At 44.2% G+C, this 16,634-nt stretch overlaps 1 protein-coding gene across 1 annotated transcript in view; it reads left to right on the forward strand.

Annotated features, from left to right (window-relative positions):
• Positions 1-9,012, forward strand: part of LOC123520583 — a 91,625-nt gene extending 82,613 nt beyond the window's left edge. Inside the window, 1 exon segment of the mRNA XM_045282983.1 lies at positions 2-9,012. Coding sequence (XP_045138918.1) covers positions 2-7,386 — 7,385 coding nt within the window. The 3' untranslated portion in view covers positions 7,387-9,012.
• Positions 9,013-16,634: the final 7,622 nt, after the last annotated feature.

Below are 16,634 nucleotides of genomic sequence, written 5' to 3' on the forward strand. Positions count from 1 at the left end.
CACCGTGGTGAACGAGCTACTGTCAAGAAACACACAGACAACCTGCGAATGGACGGAGAGTTTTATGCACCATCTCCTGAGGAGGCTCCTCGTGGTGAGAGAGCTCCAGTCAAGAAACACCCTGACAACTTGAAGATGGTCGGTGACTTTGAGGGCAAACCAAGGGAAGATGCACCTTATGGTCAAAGGGCCCCTGTCAAGAAACACCCTGACAACCTTCGTATGGATGGCGACTTCTACGCCCCATCTCCTGACGAAGCACCTCGTGGTGAAAGAGCTCCAGTCAAGAAACACCCTGACAACTTGAAGATGGTCGGTGACTTTGAGGGCAAGCCAAGGGAAGATGCACCTTATGGTCAAAGGGCCTCTGTCAAGAAACACCCTGACAACCTTCGTATGGATGGCGACTTCTACGCCCCATCTCCTGACGAAGCACCTCGTGGTGAGAGAGCTCCAGTCAAGAAACACCCTGACAACTTGAGGATGGCTGGAGATTTCGAGGGTAAGCCAAGGGAGGATGCACCCTATGCAGAAAGGGCCCCTGTCAAGAAACACCCTGACAACCTTCGTATGGATGGGGACTTCTATGCCCCATCTCCCGACGAAGCACCTCGTGGTGAGAGAGCTCCAGTCAAGAAACACCCAGATAACCTCAAAATGGCTGGAGACTTCGAGGGTAAACCAAGGGAGGACGCTCCTTATGCTCAAAGAGAACCAGTTAAGAAACACCCAGACAATCTCCGCATGGATGGCGACTTCTATGCCCCATCGCCAGGTGAGGCTCCGCGTGGTGAGAGGGCTCCAGTCAAGAAACATCCTGATAACCTGAAAATGACTGGAGACTTTGAAGGCAAGCCGAGAGAAGATGCTCCTTATGCTCAGAGAGCTCCGGCTAAGAAACACCCAGACAACCTTCGCATGGATGGCGACTTCTATGCCCCATCTCCAGATGAAGCACCACGAGGAGAGAGAGCTCCAGTAAAGAAGCATCCAGACAACCTCAAGATGGTTGGAGACTTTGAGGGCAAGCCAAGGGAAGATGCTCCTCATGCTCAAAGAGCTCCTGTCAAGAAACATCCAGATAACCTTCGAATGGACGGAGAATTCTATGCACCATCACCAGGTGAAGCTCCACGTGGTGAGCGAGCTCCAGTGAAGAAGCATCCTGACAACCTTAAAATGGCTGGGGACTTTGAGGGTAAGCCAAAGGAGGATGCTCCGTATGCACAAAGAGAACCTGTTAAGAAACATCCAGACAATCTTCGTATGGATGGAGACTTCTATGCTCCTTCTCGTGATAAGGCTCCTCGTGGTGAACGTGCTCCTGTCCAAAAGCATCCTGACAACCTGAAAATGGTTGGTGACTTTGAAGGAAAGCCTAGGGAAGATGCTCCTTATGCTGAAAGGGTTCCAGTAAAGAAACACCCAGATAACCTGTGTATGGATGGTGACTTCTATGCGCCCTCGCCTGGTGACGCTCCTCGTGGCGAACGAGCTCCAGTCAAGAAACATCCTGACAACCTGAAAATGACAGGAGACTTCCAAGGAAAGGAAGATGAATTCAGAGTCGTCCGTGGAGAAAGAGTTGACATTGTGCGGCGAGAAGACAACCTTCGTATGGAAGGAGAGTTTATTGGCAAGGAATATGAACAAGTTACTGTTGGGGAACGTGCAACGGTACAAAGGCACGTTGACAACCTTCGTATGGAGGGAGAGTTCATTGGAAAAGAGTATGAACAGATCACCATGGGTGAACGAGCTACTGTCAAAAAACACACAGACAACCTGCGAATGGACGGAGAATTCTATGCACCATCTCCTGAGGAGGCTCCTCGTGGTGAGAGAGCTCCAGTCAAGAAACACCCTGACAACCTAAAGATGGTCGGTGACTTTGAGGGCAAGCCGAGGGAAGATGCACCTCATGGTCAAAGAGTCCCTGTCAAGAAACACCCTGACAACCTTCGTATGGATGGCGACTTCTACGCCCCATCTCCTGACGAAGCACCTCGTGGTGTGAGAGCTCCAATCAAGAAACACCCTGACAACTTGAGGATGGCTGGAGATTTCGAGGGTAAGCCAAGGGAGGATGCACCCTATGCAGAAAGGGCCCCTGTCAAGAAACATCCTGACAACCTTCGTATGGATGGGGACTTCTATGCCCCATCTCCCGACGAAGCACCTCGTGGTGAGAGAGCTCCCGTCAAGAAACACCCTGATAACCTAAAAATGGCTGGAGACTTTGAGGGTAAACCAAAGGAGGACGCTCCTTATGCTCAAAGAGAACCAGTTAAGAAACACCCAGACAATCTCCGCATGGATGGCGACTTCTATGCCCCATCGCCAGGTGAGGCTCCGCGTGGTGAGAGAGCTCCTGTCAAGAAACATCCTGATAATCTGAAAATGACTGGAGACTTTGAAGGCAAGCCAAGAGAAGACGCTCCTCATGCTCAGAGAGCTCCTGTTAAGAAACACCCAGACAATCTTCGCATGGATGGCGACTTCTATGCCCCATCTCCTGATGAAGCACCACGAGGTGAGAGAGCTCCAGTAAAGAAACATCCAGACAACCTCAAGATGGTTGGAGACTTTGAGGGCAAGCCAAGGGAAGATGCTCCTCATGCTCAAAGAGCTCCTGTCAAGAAACACCCAGACAACCTTCGTATGGATGGTGAGTTTTATGCTCCATCTCCTGATGAAGCACCACGTGGAGAGAGAGCTCCAGTGAAGAAACATCCTGACAACTTGAGGATGGCTGGTGACTTTGAAGGCAGACCTAGGGAAGATGTTCCTTACGCTCAAAGGGCCCCTGTCAAGAAACATCCAGATAACCTTCGTATGGATGGAGACTTCTACGCTCCCTCTCCTGATGAGGCTCCTCGTGGTGAGAGAGCTCCAGTGAAGAAGCATCCTGATAACCTCAAAATGGCAGGAGACTTTGAGGGAAAACCAAGGGAAGATGTTCCATATGCTCAAAGAGAACCTGGCAAGAAACACCCAGACAATCTGCGTATGGATGGTGATTTCTACGCTCCATCTCCTGGAGAAGCACCACGAGGCGAACGAGCTCCAGTAAAGAAACATCCTGACAACCTGAAAATGACAGGAGAATTCCAAGGAAAGGAAGATGAATTCAGAGTCATCCGTGGAGAAAGAGTTGACGTTGTGCGGCGAAAAGACAACCTTCGTTTGGAAGGAGAGTTTATTGGCAAGGATTACGAACAGGTTACGGTTGGTGAACGTGCAACGGTACAAAGGCATGTTGACAACCTTCGCATGGAGGGAGAGTTCATTGGAAAGGAGTATGAACAGATCACCATGGGTGAACGAGCTACTGTCAAAAAACACACAGACAACCTGCGAATGGACGGAGAATTCTATGCACCATCTCCTGAGGAGGCTCCTCGTGGTGAGAGAGCTCCAGTCAAGAAACACCCTGACAACCTGAAGATGGTCGGTGACTTTGAGGGCAAACCAAGGGAAGATGCACCTTATGGTCAAAGGGCCCCTGTCAAGAAGCACCCTGACAACCTTCGTATGGATGGCGACTTCTACGCCCCATCTCCTGACGAAGCACCTCGTGGTGAGAGAGCTCCAGTCAAGAAACACCCAGACAACTTGAGGATGGCTGGAGATTTTGAGGGCAAGCCAAGAGAAGATGCACCTTATGCTGAAAGGGCCCCTGTCAAGAAACACCCTGACAACCTTCGTATGGATGGCGACTTCTATGCCCCATCTCCCGACAAAGCACCTCGTGGTGAGAGAGCTCCAGTCAAGAAACACCCTGATAACCTCAAAATGGCTGGAGACTTCGAGGGCAAACCAAGGGAGGACGCTCCTTATGCTCAAAGAGAACCAGTTAAGAAACATCCTGATAATCTCCGCATGGATGGTGACTTCTATGCCCCATCGCCAGATGAGGTTCCTCGTGGTGAGAGAGCTCCAGTTAAGAAACATCTTGACAACTTAAGGATGGTTGGTGACTTCGAAGGAAAGCCAAGAGAAGACGCTCCTTATGCAGAAAGAGCCCCTGTCAAGAAACACCCAGACAATCTCCATATGGATGGAGATTTCTATGTTCCCTCTCCTGGAGAGACTCCCAGAGGAGAAAGAGCACCTTTGAGAAGACATGATGATAACCTCCGTATTACTGGTGAATTTACAGGCAAAGAAGAAGACTACAAAGTAGTGCGTGGTGAGCGTGTGGAGATATCTCGTAGGGAAGATAACCTACACATGGATGGCGAATGGTTGGGGCAGTCTAGCACACACTATGACTACCCAGTGGTTTCATCGATACGCAGCCAGGTAGTGCGCCATGCTGACAATCTTAAACAAGAAGGTGAATTTGTAGGTAAGACCCAATTCACTGATGATTACCAACTTTACCAGAGCCAACGTACACAAACCGTGAAGCACCCAGATAATCTTACCATTGAGGGTAAATACCACCTTGATACTTTGCAAAAAGATGAGTATAAAATTCACAAAGGTGTTAGAGCTGAGATCAGGAAACATAACGATAATTTAAGAGTTGAAGGAGAATTTTCTGGACGAGTTCCTCATGAGGCTCCCGTAGGAGAACGAGCCCCAGTTGTTCGACATCCTGATCATTTAAGGACAGATGGTGAATTCCAAGGCAAGCCAATGGAAGATGCACCCCGTGGTGAACGAGCCCCAGTCAAGAAGCATCCAGACAACTTAAAGATGGAAGGTGACTTTGAAGGAAAGCCTCAAAAGAGTCCCATAAGGGGGGAGCGTGCAACAGTGAAGAAACATGAGGATTCTCTGCGAATGGAAGGAACGTTTGAGGGCCGTAGGAAATCAGCAGCTACCAAGGGTGAGAGAGTGGAGGTGAAACGGCATTCAGACAACCTGCGCTTGGAAGGTGACATGACTTTCATTAGGGATGAAGCTGCTGTTGCTGGTGAAAGAGCTCACATAACAAAGCATGCTGACAATCTAAGAATGGAAGGGGAGCTGGAAGTGAGCAAGACTACCTATGCCACCAAAGGGGAGAGAGCTGCTGTTCAGAAGCACGAAGATTCTTTGCGAATGGAAGGTGACATGATTATCACAAAGAAAGAAATGGCAACTAGAGGAGAACGAGCTGAAATCCAGAGACATGAAGATCACCTGAAGACAGTGGGCGAATTTGAAGGAAAAGAAAGAACGGTGATAACAAAAGGAGAGCGTGCGGAAATCAAGAAACATAAAGACAATCTTAAGATGGAAGGAGAACTCAGTGTCGAGAAAACCACCACTGTATTAAAGGGAGAGCGAGCAACCATTAAAAAACATGAAGATTCTCTGAAGATGGAAGGCAAGTTTGAAGGCCGAAGAAAATCAGCTGCAGTTGGGAAAGGTGAGAGAGCAGATGTTAGAAAGCCTAAGGATAATCTGAAACAAGAAGGCTCTTTGGAAGTGACCAAGGAAACTACTACGGTTATTAAAGGCCAGAGGGCTGAGGTCAAACGACACGAGGATCACCTCAAGATGGAAGGCAGCTTCGAAGGAAGGAGAAAGACAGCAAGTACTTTTAAGGGGGAACGTGCAGAGATCAAGAAACATGAGGACAACCTTAAAATGGAAGGGAAGTTCGAAGGCTTCCAAAGAACCAGCACCCCAATCAAGGAAGGTGTAAAAAGAACGGACACTTTCAAGGTCAAGGGAGAAAGGGCACAAATTAAGAAATATGAGGACAATCTAAAGATGGAAGGTGAGTTCTATGGCACATCACCGAGTGTGAGTCCCATCAAGGGTGACCGGGCAGATGTCAGGAAGCCCAAGGACAATCTTTCTGTAAATGGAAAATTTGAAAATCGTCCCAAAGAATCTCCAGGAGTAGGTGAGCGTCCTCCACCGTACAAGTATGACGACCATCTGAAGATGGAAGGGGACTTTGAAGGACGAAGAAGAGGAACCCCAGGAAAAGGAGAGCGGCTGCCACAAAAGAAACACCCTGACAATTTACGACTTGAAGGTGACATCGATGGTAGGTCTCCAGAGAGTCCTGGGAAGGGTGAACACCTTCCTCAGAAGCGGTATCCAGATAATTTGAAGTTGGATGGCAGTTATGAGGGTAGACCACAAGAAAGCCCAGGCAAGGGTGAGAGACTTCCTCAAAAGAGATATCCTGACAACCTCAAACAAGAGGGTAACATGGAAGGACGTTCAAAGGGCAGCCCTGGAGAAGGTGAACGTCTGCCTCAAAAGCGCTACCCAGACAACCTCAAGGTAGAGGGAGAGTTCGAGGGCCGCCGACGAGACTCCGCCGTCCAGGGTAGCCGAGCCTCTATCACCAAACACGAAGATAGTCTCAGACTGGAAGGAGAATTCACGGGGTCAAGGCGCGAGAGCAGCGTCATCAACGGTAGGACTGAAGTTCAGAAGGCCAAAGATGTGACAACAACAACTGGAACTGTGCAAACCAAACAAGATACCGCCACCATGAAAACAGGAAGCACCACCGTTAGGAGCAAGACGGAAGAATCAAGTTCCATGCAAAAGGCAGCGTCTAGCAAGGGTGATACATCTGCTAATCGCAATGTGGAGACGGTCGTGTCATACACCGCTGACGGTCGGAAGATAACGCGAGTCATTACCAAAGAATCGCGTGAGACCAAGTCGGCGTCAAAGGTAGAATCAAGGGCAAGTAGCGTCAAAACAACATCAGAAGAGCGCAAAATCTCCTCTGCCGAAGCCAAAATGCAATCTTCTGAAACGTCTCAATCCCAGGAAAGCTCTACAGCAACCGGTAGATCAGTGAAGGGGAGATCCCCACAGCCAGCTACCACACCCACGGGACGTGGCCGTCACAATCAGTCATCCTTCTCCCTGTCCGAGGACACAAGCTTCAGTGAAACCAAGGGTCGGTCATCCTCAGTCCAGAAATCCACCTCAAGCAGCCAAATAAGCCTGGATTCTTCCAAAGTGGAGTCATCTGCTTCAACACGAGAGATGGCTTCCTCGCTCCGACAGGCAGACGCCTTGGACCTGCGTGGTGGTGCAGGAAAAACGGAAACCCTACATGGCGCTATCCATTCACAAGGAGCCAGTCACTCCTCTCATATATCAGGCTCGCAAGACGAGTACCGCAAATGGTCAGCACACCACCAGCAGCGTAGCGATCAGCGGCGTGTGTCTAGCTCCACTGCCGCCACCACCAGCCGCAGTGAGCAGCGCACCACCAGCAGGGGCCGTGGTAACGCCTCCTCCATCACCTTCCACTCAGAATACGACCCGTGGCGGGACGCGACTATCACCCGTAGGGGAGAGTGGCAGATTGTGACTCCTTGCCCAGCTTCCTTGCTCGAAACCCGCTCCTCTTCTTACAAATCCGCTCATGAGACTAAGGACCACAAGTTTTATTTGCCTGTAGTGGATTGAGCAAACACTTTTCCACTCCTGCTCATTTTAACCTGTGATGCTGACCGCCTTACAATATTATACTCCGTAGACAATATTCCGAGCCTTAATCTTTACGACTGATCTTGACTGTGATTCTAAAAATAACGCTCAAACTGACACACTGAGGAGCACTCATCTCATAGTCCAGCCTCAGTTGTAACTAGTATGTTTACGGTAGCTTTAGGTAAGGAATTTCTTTACAGCCATGCTACTTATTTTTATATAAACTTAATGTTAAGGTCCAAAATGTTCTTTTTCATAATATAATACAACGAAGACAACAGTGCTATCCATGCACATTTCTTATAGTGCTTGTAGTTGGGAAGTACGACATATATTATATATTTTGTTTACCTAACAATGTTAAGTGGCAAGAGGGAGGCAGGCCAGGCCTGGGTTGGCCAGACGAGGGGACACGTCTGGGTATCCCCGGCAGGCTGTCCTTTCCCGATGCCTCTGCCCTCGGCCATTGAGTCCTCGGCAGATGGCCCGTGTTGGCACTCCTGGCCCGGTGACGAGTCCCTGTCCTCAATGCCTGGGCTGTTTATACTATAAGCTTTTCCCAATGGTGCTTGGTTGTGTTACCGCCTAAATATTTATATAAAGCTTCACGGTACGTTTAAACAAAATAATATATTATAATCATAGTTTTATTATTTTGCAACTATATTGTGTTCAAAGGAAGGAAATGCTTTTTATTCTAAAATAATATTCAATTAGAATACTGATAATTGAGTTACTTTCATAAACATTATGATTACCTTAAGTATATATAATTCTTAAGTTTGTGGGCTGGCTTCTGCGCCGGCCTGGTGTGCCATAAGAATGTTGCTGGGACGGAAGACCCAGACTTTAGACAAGGCAATAAATGGAAGTTTATTGATCCTAAGTCTGTTTAAGTGACCCAGCGGAGTGGAGAGGAGTCTGTAGGTCCTCCCGCTTACTGACAGGAGCAGCACACCCTTCGCTTGGCACCTGCTACTGTTTGCACACACACACACACACACACACACACACACACACACACACACACACACACACACACACACTAGCATGCAATTATTATACGAATACTAGAGGCTCCTTGAACATTCTTACTGTGTGTGTGTGTGTGTGTGTGTGTGTGTGTGTTACATGGCTTTGTATCCTACAAACGTCCTTAACGACAATCAGATCAGCTGACATGTAGTACATACATGAAATATATGAAGATTTCTGTAACAAGTAAGAGAAAAAAGAAATTAGTATATGAACACATTAGCTATCACACAAGGCACTTCGAGGAGAGACAAAAGTAAGACAAATCACAACACGTCACCTTCGTCCTTCTGTTTGTCTGGCAGTCATTCGCTAAATCCAAGGGTGCAATGATAAAAGAAAGAATATATATATATATATATATATATATATATATATATATATATATATATATATATATATATATATATATATATATATATATATACACTCACACACATACACACACCTCATTCTCTCTCCCATTCTCCCACACGCAGTAGTAAAGTAGTAACTCTTCGTATATCCAGTGAGCCGAGAAATGTTGAATGTGATACAACATTATGCAACAATAAATGCTTGCTTGTTTCCTTTTCGTCTGTCTCAGTTCCTACAGAAGCTATAAGGTTGTGATTTGTTATTATTGTTATTTTATTATTATTGTTATTTTATTATTATTGTTATTACTATTATTATTATTATTTATTTGCCCTGCCCAACTCCTGCCGGCACCTGAGCTTTCTTCAAGATTGCTTATCATTTCACTGTGTCAATCAGGCTTTGTTCATGTCTGTGCGTACGCTTTCCGACACACACACACACACACACACACACACTTGCTTTTATTATTATCATTTTATTATTTATTAATTTATTGTTATTCATTTTTTCATTATATCTTAAAGCTAAATGACACCAGAAGCTATTCCCAGGCACACCCTTATCACCAGACAATACATGCAGCACGAGGCGAAGAGTGCTATATTACGTTATCCTGACACACGTAAGTACGGTACATTACATCTCATGAGCAGGATTCAGAAGAGTACTCGAAGGAGAATCAACAGAAACAATAAAATAAGATTAATTAAAAAGAAAATGCGTAAATGAATAAGATACACAAACAGATGCATGTTTCTCGAATTTGCATCACAGTTCAAGCACAATCCCAGACAAACTAATCGTCAGTAGTAACTAATTTATACAGGCCCACTCTATTGCCAGTACCAAGTAGCCAAAAGTCAGGGACAAGTGTCTTGAAACCTCCCTCTTAAAAGAAGTCAAGCCGTAAGGAGATGGAAATACAGAAGCAAACAGGGAGTTCCAGAGTTTACCAGAGAAAGGTATGAATGATAGAAAGTATTGGTTAACTCTTGCATTAGTGTTGGACGGAATAGGGTTGAGAGGAAGAAGAAAGCCTTGTGTAGCGAAGCCGCAGGAGCAGGAGAGGCACGCAGCAAAGTAAGTAGAGGTGTTAGCATGAAAATAGTGATCATTGATAGAGATGCAACAATTCGACAGTAAGAAAGAGGCTGAAGAAAGTCAGTCAGAGGAGAGGAGCTGATGTGACGTTTATCATTTGATTCCACCATGTCTAGAACAATATGAATGAAACTCTCATATACATGCGAGGCATACTCCATAGATGGACGAATAAGGCCCTTGTACATACAAAGTTAGCCGTTGAAGGGAGTGGGAAAAACTGGCGGAGACGCCTCAGAACGCCTAACTTCATAGATGCTGTTTTAGCAAGAGATGAGATTTGAAGTCTCCAGTTTAGATTATGAATAAAGGACAGACCAAGGATATTTAGTGTAGAAGAGGGGACAGCTGAGTATCATTGAATAAAGGGGATAGTTATCTGGAAGGTTCTCTCGAGTTGATACATGGAGGAATTGAGTTTTGAGGCATTGAATACTATTAAGTTTTCTCCGCCCGAATTAGAATCTTAGAAATATCAGAAGTCAAGCGTTCTGTGGTGTCCCTGCGTGATCTTTTGACTTCCTGAAAGATTGGTCGTCTCTGAAAGGACGTGGGAAGATGTACGTAGGGTGGTATCATCAGCGTAAGAGTGGATAGAGCAAGAATTAGGTTTCGTCAAGAAGAACATTAATAAATAATATAGAAAGAGAGTGGGTGACAGGACAGAACCCTAAGGAAGTCAACTGTTAATAGATTTTGAAGAACAGTGGCTGTTTACCAAGGCTGTAATAGAACGGTCAGATAGGAAACTTTAGATAAAGTTGCGGAGAAAAGAATAGAAGTCATAGGAGGGCAGTTTTGAAATCAAAGCTTTGTGCCAGTCTCTATTAAAAGCTTTTGATATGTCTAACGCAACAGCAAACGTTTCACAGAAATCTCTAAAAGAAGATGACCAAGTCTCTGTAAAGAACGCCAGAAGATTACCAGTAAAGCGGTCTTCACGAAAGTCATACTGGCGATTAGATAGGAGATTATGAAGTGACATGTTTGAGAATCTTTCTATTGAGGATAAATTCAAAACTTTAGACAAACATGAGATTAAAGCAATAGGACGGTAGTTTGAGTGATTAGAACGGTCACTCTTTTTAAGAACAGGCTTAATGTAGGCAAACTTCCAGCAACTAGGAAAGATAGAAGTCGATAGACATAGTTGAAAGAGTTTGGCCAGGCAAGGTGTAAGCACGGAGGCACAGTTTTTAAAAACACTAGGAGGGACCCAATCAAGTCTATAGACCTTCATAGGGTTTAGGCCAGAGGGCATAGAAAACATCATTATGAAGAATTTTAACTGAAGGCATGAAATAGTCAGAGGGAGGAGGAGAGGGAAGGATAAGCCCATAACCATCCAAGGTGAAGTTGTTAGCAAAAGTTTGAGACAAAAGTTCAGCTTCAGAGACAGATGTGATGGCAGTGATGCCATCAGGATGAAATAAAGGAGGGAAAGATGAAGAAGTAAACCTATTGGAGATATTTTGCCCTCCTACGGCTTCTATCCTTCTCTCTACAACTTCATCTCAAGTTTCCTTTTCGACCGTTCTATTGCTGCTGTGGTAGACGGACACTGTTCTTCTCCTAAACCTATCAACAGTGATGTTCCTCAGGGTTCTATCCTGTCACTCACTCTCTTCCTATTATTCATTAATGATCTTAACCAAAATTCTTACCCTATCCACTCCTATGCTGATGATACCACCCTATACTTTTTCACGCCTTTTCAGAGACGACCAACCCTTCAGTAAGTCAACAGATCACGGAGGCACTCCACAGAACGCCTAACTTCTGATCTTTCTAAAATTTCTGATTAGGGCAGAGAAAATCTAGTAGTTTTCAATGCCTCAAAACTCAATCTACCAACTCAACACAACCTTCCTGACAACTATTCCCTCTTTTTCAATGACACTCAATTGTCCCCCTCTTCTACACTGAATATCCTCGGCCTATCCTTTACTCATAATGTAAACTGGAAACTTCATATCTTATCTTTTGCTAAAACAGCATCTATGAAGTTAGACGATCTGCGGCGTCTCCGTCACTTTTTCTCGCCTTTCCAACTGCTAACTTTGTGCAAGGGCCTTATCCGTCCTTGTATGGAGTACTCTTCGCATGATTGGGGGGATGCGGGGGATTCCACTCACACAGCTTTTATTAGACAGAATGAAACCAAAAGCTTTTTGTCTCACCATTTCCTCTCCTCTGATTTACTTCAGCCTCTTTTTCACAGCCGAAATGTTTAATCTCATACTATCTTTTATCGCTATTATCATGCTAAGTGCTCTACTAATCTTGCTAACTGCATGTTTTTTCTCCTCTTGCGGCGTCGCTGCACAAGACTTTCTTCCTCTCATCCCTATTCTGTCCAACTCTCAAATGCGAGAGCTAACCAGTTCTCTCAGTCTTTCATACCTTTATCTGGTAAACTCTGGAATTCCCTGCCTGTATCTATATTTCCAACTTTCTATGACTTGACTTAATTGAAGAGGAAGGTTTCAAGGCATTTGTCCTTTAGCTAGTTTTAACGGCTCTGTAAGGAGACTGGCAACTGAGTGAGCTTATTTTTATTTGTATTTTTTTTCTTTTTGCCCTTGTCCAGTCCTCCTCTCATACACACACACACACACACACACACACACACACACACACACACACACACACACACACACACACACACACACACAGATATATGTATCTATATACATACATATATATATATATATATATATATATATATATATATATATATATATATATATATATATATATATATATATATATATATATATATATATATATATATATATATGTATATGTATATAGTTAGAGTGCATGTGATTCAGGTGATGGGAGGCTCAAGTACCTTATGTGGACAACCTCTCTTTCATGTATAGCAAGAGAGCAGGCTGTGTTAATTAAACTAAGATTTGGAAGGTTTAGGTTGAGAAAAAGAGTGAAGTATGTATGCCTCCATGCCAAAACATTATCACCTCTGTTATGTGTTCAGCATACAGAGATGGGTCTCTGACACGGAAATAGTAATCATTCCAGGGAAAATCAGCATAATACCTCCTCAGGTCCCCCAATCTGGCAGAGGTAAAACGCCAAAGGCACCTCCGGTTTGTGGATCCTGAGGAGGGATTAGAGAAGTAGGAAAAGATACAGAAATGAGATTGTGATCAGAGGAGCCCAACGGAGAAGATAGAGTAACAACATAAGCAGAAGGATTAGAGGTAAGGAAAAAATCAAGAATGTTGGGCGTATTTCTAAGACGGTCAGTAATACGAGTAGGGTGTTGTACCAGTTGCTCTAGGTCATGGAGGATAGCAAAGTTGAAAGCAAGTTAGTACAGAGAAAGATTATCGTATCAATAATTAAATCTAATATTTGCATTGTTTATTTATTTATTTGTTTATCTATCTATTTTCATTTAGTTATTTTTTATGTACGAAGGTTACCAGCCAAGGGCAACAAAAATAGCAATGATAATAATAATGAAATAAAAAAAAAAGAAGCTCGCTGAAGTGCCGCAAATATACAGTCGACAGCACAGTGTCCTGAAACCTCCCTATTGAAAGAGCTCAGGTCTCAGGAAGGTGGAAATATAAGAAGGGAGTTCTAGGTAGAGGAAGGAAGTGTAAGATAAGGATGAAACCTAAACTGAAAGGAATTTTAACTTTTATTTTGTAATATAAGAATGCGAGTCACAGTCCTTTCAATATACATACTACAAAAGACACAAGTGGCATGCACTACTCAGTGGCACCCAGTGTTAATTAAATGTTATATGCTTAGTGGAGATGCCTCTGCAAAGCGTGACTCGCATGGCCTGTGATCAAGGATGGATGGATATGCTGTATAATGTTGTCAAGGGACCAGCAGTCCTCCTTTTACGCTTGCTAGTGATTTGACAGTAACTGGGGCTGGCTTTTTTTTTATGTTTATAAGAGGGAATGACCTTGCTGGTGGGAAAGGTTTGCCTGCTGACACAACTGTCTGATAACCGGGGTGTTTTCTGATACCAAATATTTCAAACTCGTCATCTTTATTGAATCTTTATATCTTGTGATGTGTTTGAAACTTAGGGAAATCTATAAGTAGGAGGAAAATGTTTCAAGTAAGAATGTATTTATAATCAGAAAAGTAGGAGTGTGTTACCGGCTTACATTTTTCCAGTCTAGGACTCTACTAGGCAAGTAGATATATACGCTCGGCTGTTCCTCCGAAACTACCTTACTGCAGTCTATTTAGGTGGATGCACACGTGTTAATTTGCGACTGAAATTGTAAGCCGGTAGAGTTTTTGACTGAACATCGGTGCCTGGCGACTGGAAAAGACAGTCGCAAAACAAGACCAACATGTTGGTCTTGTTCAGTCGATTTGCGACTTAGTTTACGTTGTGAAGTCAAGGAAAAAGGTTTGAAAATGTAGTGTCGATGTAGAAGAGATTTTGGATTGGTGAGGTAAAGAGAGAAAAAAAAAAAAAAAAACTACGTAAATAGGCGTTCGATGAGATAGCTGCTACTCTCCGATGCAGGGTGTTGTTGGAGGTGAGGATTGAATACTCGTCAGGATTAAACTTGATTGCATTCATCATCGTCACCAGACGAAGACATCTTGTTCGGTAGCTGTTGGTGTACATTCACTTTCCGCCAACCAACCGATACTTTCCAGTCGTTATGTGTGAACCAAGGATTCTATACTAGACTATATTCCTAGGTGTGAACGTATTCCGCTAGAAGGGCTCCGTCGATACTTCTAGCGACTTGCAATTTCAATCGCATATTGACACGTGTGAACCCGCCTTTAATCTATTACTTTTCAATCTAACCTAGTCTAGACCAAAGTGTGTTCAAGAGTGACTGGCACCTGCGCTTCTAGATTTGGAAGCAGTACGCTGCCAGCTATAGCCCACCATCACACAGGGGATGCTACTGATAACCTATATATAGTACTGATGGTCTGGGAGGCTTTGGATGAAACTTGTGCTTGAGTTAATTCCGTGAGCAGTTTTATCAGTGAGGCAGAGCAGTGAATCCATCTTACAGGTTACAGGACCGATGACACTTTTTCTTCGTGTAATTAACCTTTAGGAGAGTAGATGATTTTAATAAGAGCAGTTAATTCACAGGTACTTTTTATACGGGTAACATTTGTATGTGTATTGCTAGAATCATTTTAATTGTGGGGTATAAAGACACAGGTTCTCAAAATGTTACTAGGTAAACCTACAGTTTTTTTAAACATTTACTTAGCAGTTTATCTCTCTGTAGGAACTAATCGTTAGTTACATATTGAAAAAAAAAAAAAAAAGACAAATACAAGTAAAGATGCCAGGTAAAGTAACATCATAGGGTTGATGTTTTTAAGGATGGGACATCAGTAGGCTTTTATTAATTCATTCATTTTTTATTTTGCTTTTATTGCCTTAGGACAGAGGCACATTTACATATAATAATAATGATAATAATAATAATAATAATAATAATAATAATAATGATAATAATAATGATAATAATAATAATAATAGTAACAATAAGACTGCAACAGTATTCTACATCTGATGGGAAAGCGAAGAGGAAGGTCACCTGTGCCGGTGGGCGGCGGGTATCAGGCGTGTGACCGATGACATATTCCGTATTTCTTTACCGCTGCTGGTGTTGCTGCGTGTGACATCCCGCGTAGTGATGTTCACTGAATAACGAACGCTGCATGCGGAATCTCTCTCTCTCTCTCTCTCTCTCTCTCTCTCTCTCTCTCTCTCTCTCTCTCTCTGTAATCGTTTACAATATACCACCTGAGAGAGAGAGAGAGAGAGAGAGAGAGGATGGTAGCAACAGATATGAACAAACACTCCTCTTACAGTGAGATAGATTGATTGGCAGATTGATTAAAAAAAAAAAAAATCCAACGCAACATCGTGGTCATACGGCGCCACGAAGAGGAAAGGTGAAGCAAAGACAAAGAAAGGGTTAGGTGAGGAAGGCAACATCACCCCGACAATCTCGTCTTCAAGTGACGGAGGGGTGTTTGGTACACGGAGCCTAGCGGCACCGAACCCTGCAGTGTCCGGCAAGACATCAAAACCAGAGGCACCGCTTACCACGCTGCAAACCCCGCCACCGCTCCTAGGTGACTCCCCACACCCCACACCCCACTCCCCACTCCCCACTCCCCATTCCCCACTCCCCACGCAGAGAGCATCCAAATAACTAGTCACTACTCACTAGAAATGTTCCTCCTGCTGCCTTCACTAAACATGGCTAGCCTGTGGGATATATCAATCAATTAATCAATCTATCTATCTATCACACACACACACACACACACACACGGTCCAGTAGCTCAGTGGTTAGAGCGCTGGCTTCACAAGCCAGAGGACTGGGGTTCGATTCCCCGGCCGGGTGGAGATATTTGGGTGTGTCTCTTTTCACGTGTAGGTGCTGTTCACCTAGCAGTGAGTAGGTACGGAATGTAAATCGAGGAGCTGTGACCTTGTTGTCCCGGTGTGTGGTGTGTGCCTGGTCTCAGGCCTATCCGAAGATAGGAAATAATGAGCTCTGAGGTCGTTCCGTAGGGTAACGTCTGGCTGTCTCGTCAGAGACTGCAGCAGATCAAACAGTGAATTACACACACACACACACACATATATATATATATATATATATATATATATATATATATATATATATATATATATATACACATACCAAATTTCCATATCGAATTTATTTTCT

This window comes from Portunus trituberculatus, chromosome 7, assembly GCF_017591435.1.
Source record: "Portunus trituberculatus isolate SZX2019 chromosome 7, ASM1759143v1, whole genome shotgun sequence".
In the NCBI taxonomy this organism is placed as follows: domain Eukaryota; kingdom Metazoa; phylum Arthropoda; class Malacostraca; order Decapoda; family Portunidae; genus Portunus; species Portunus trituberculatus.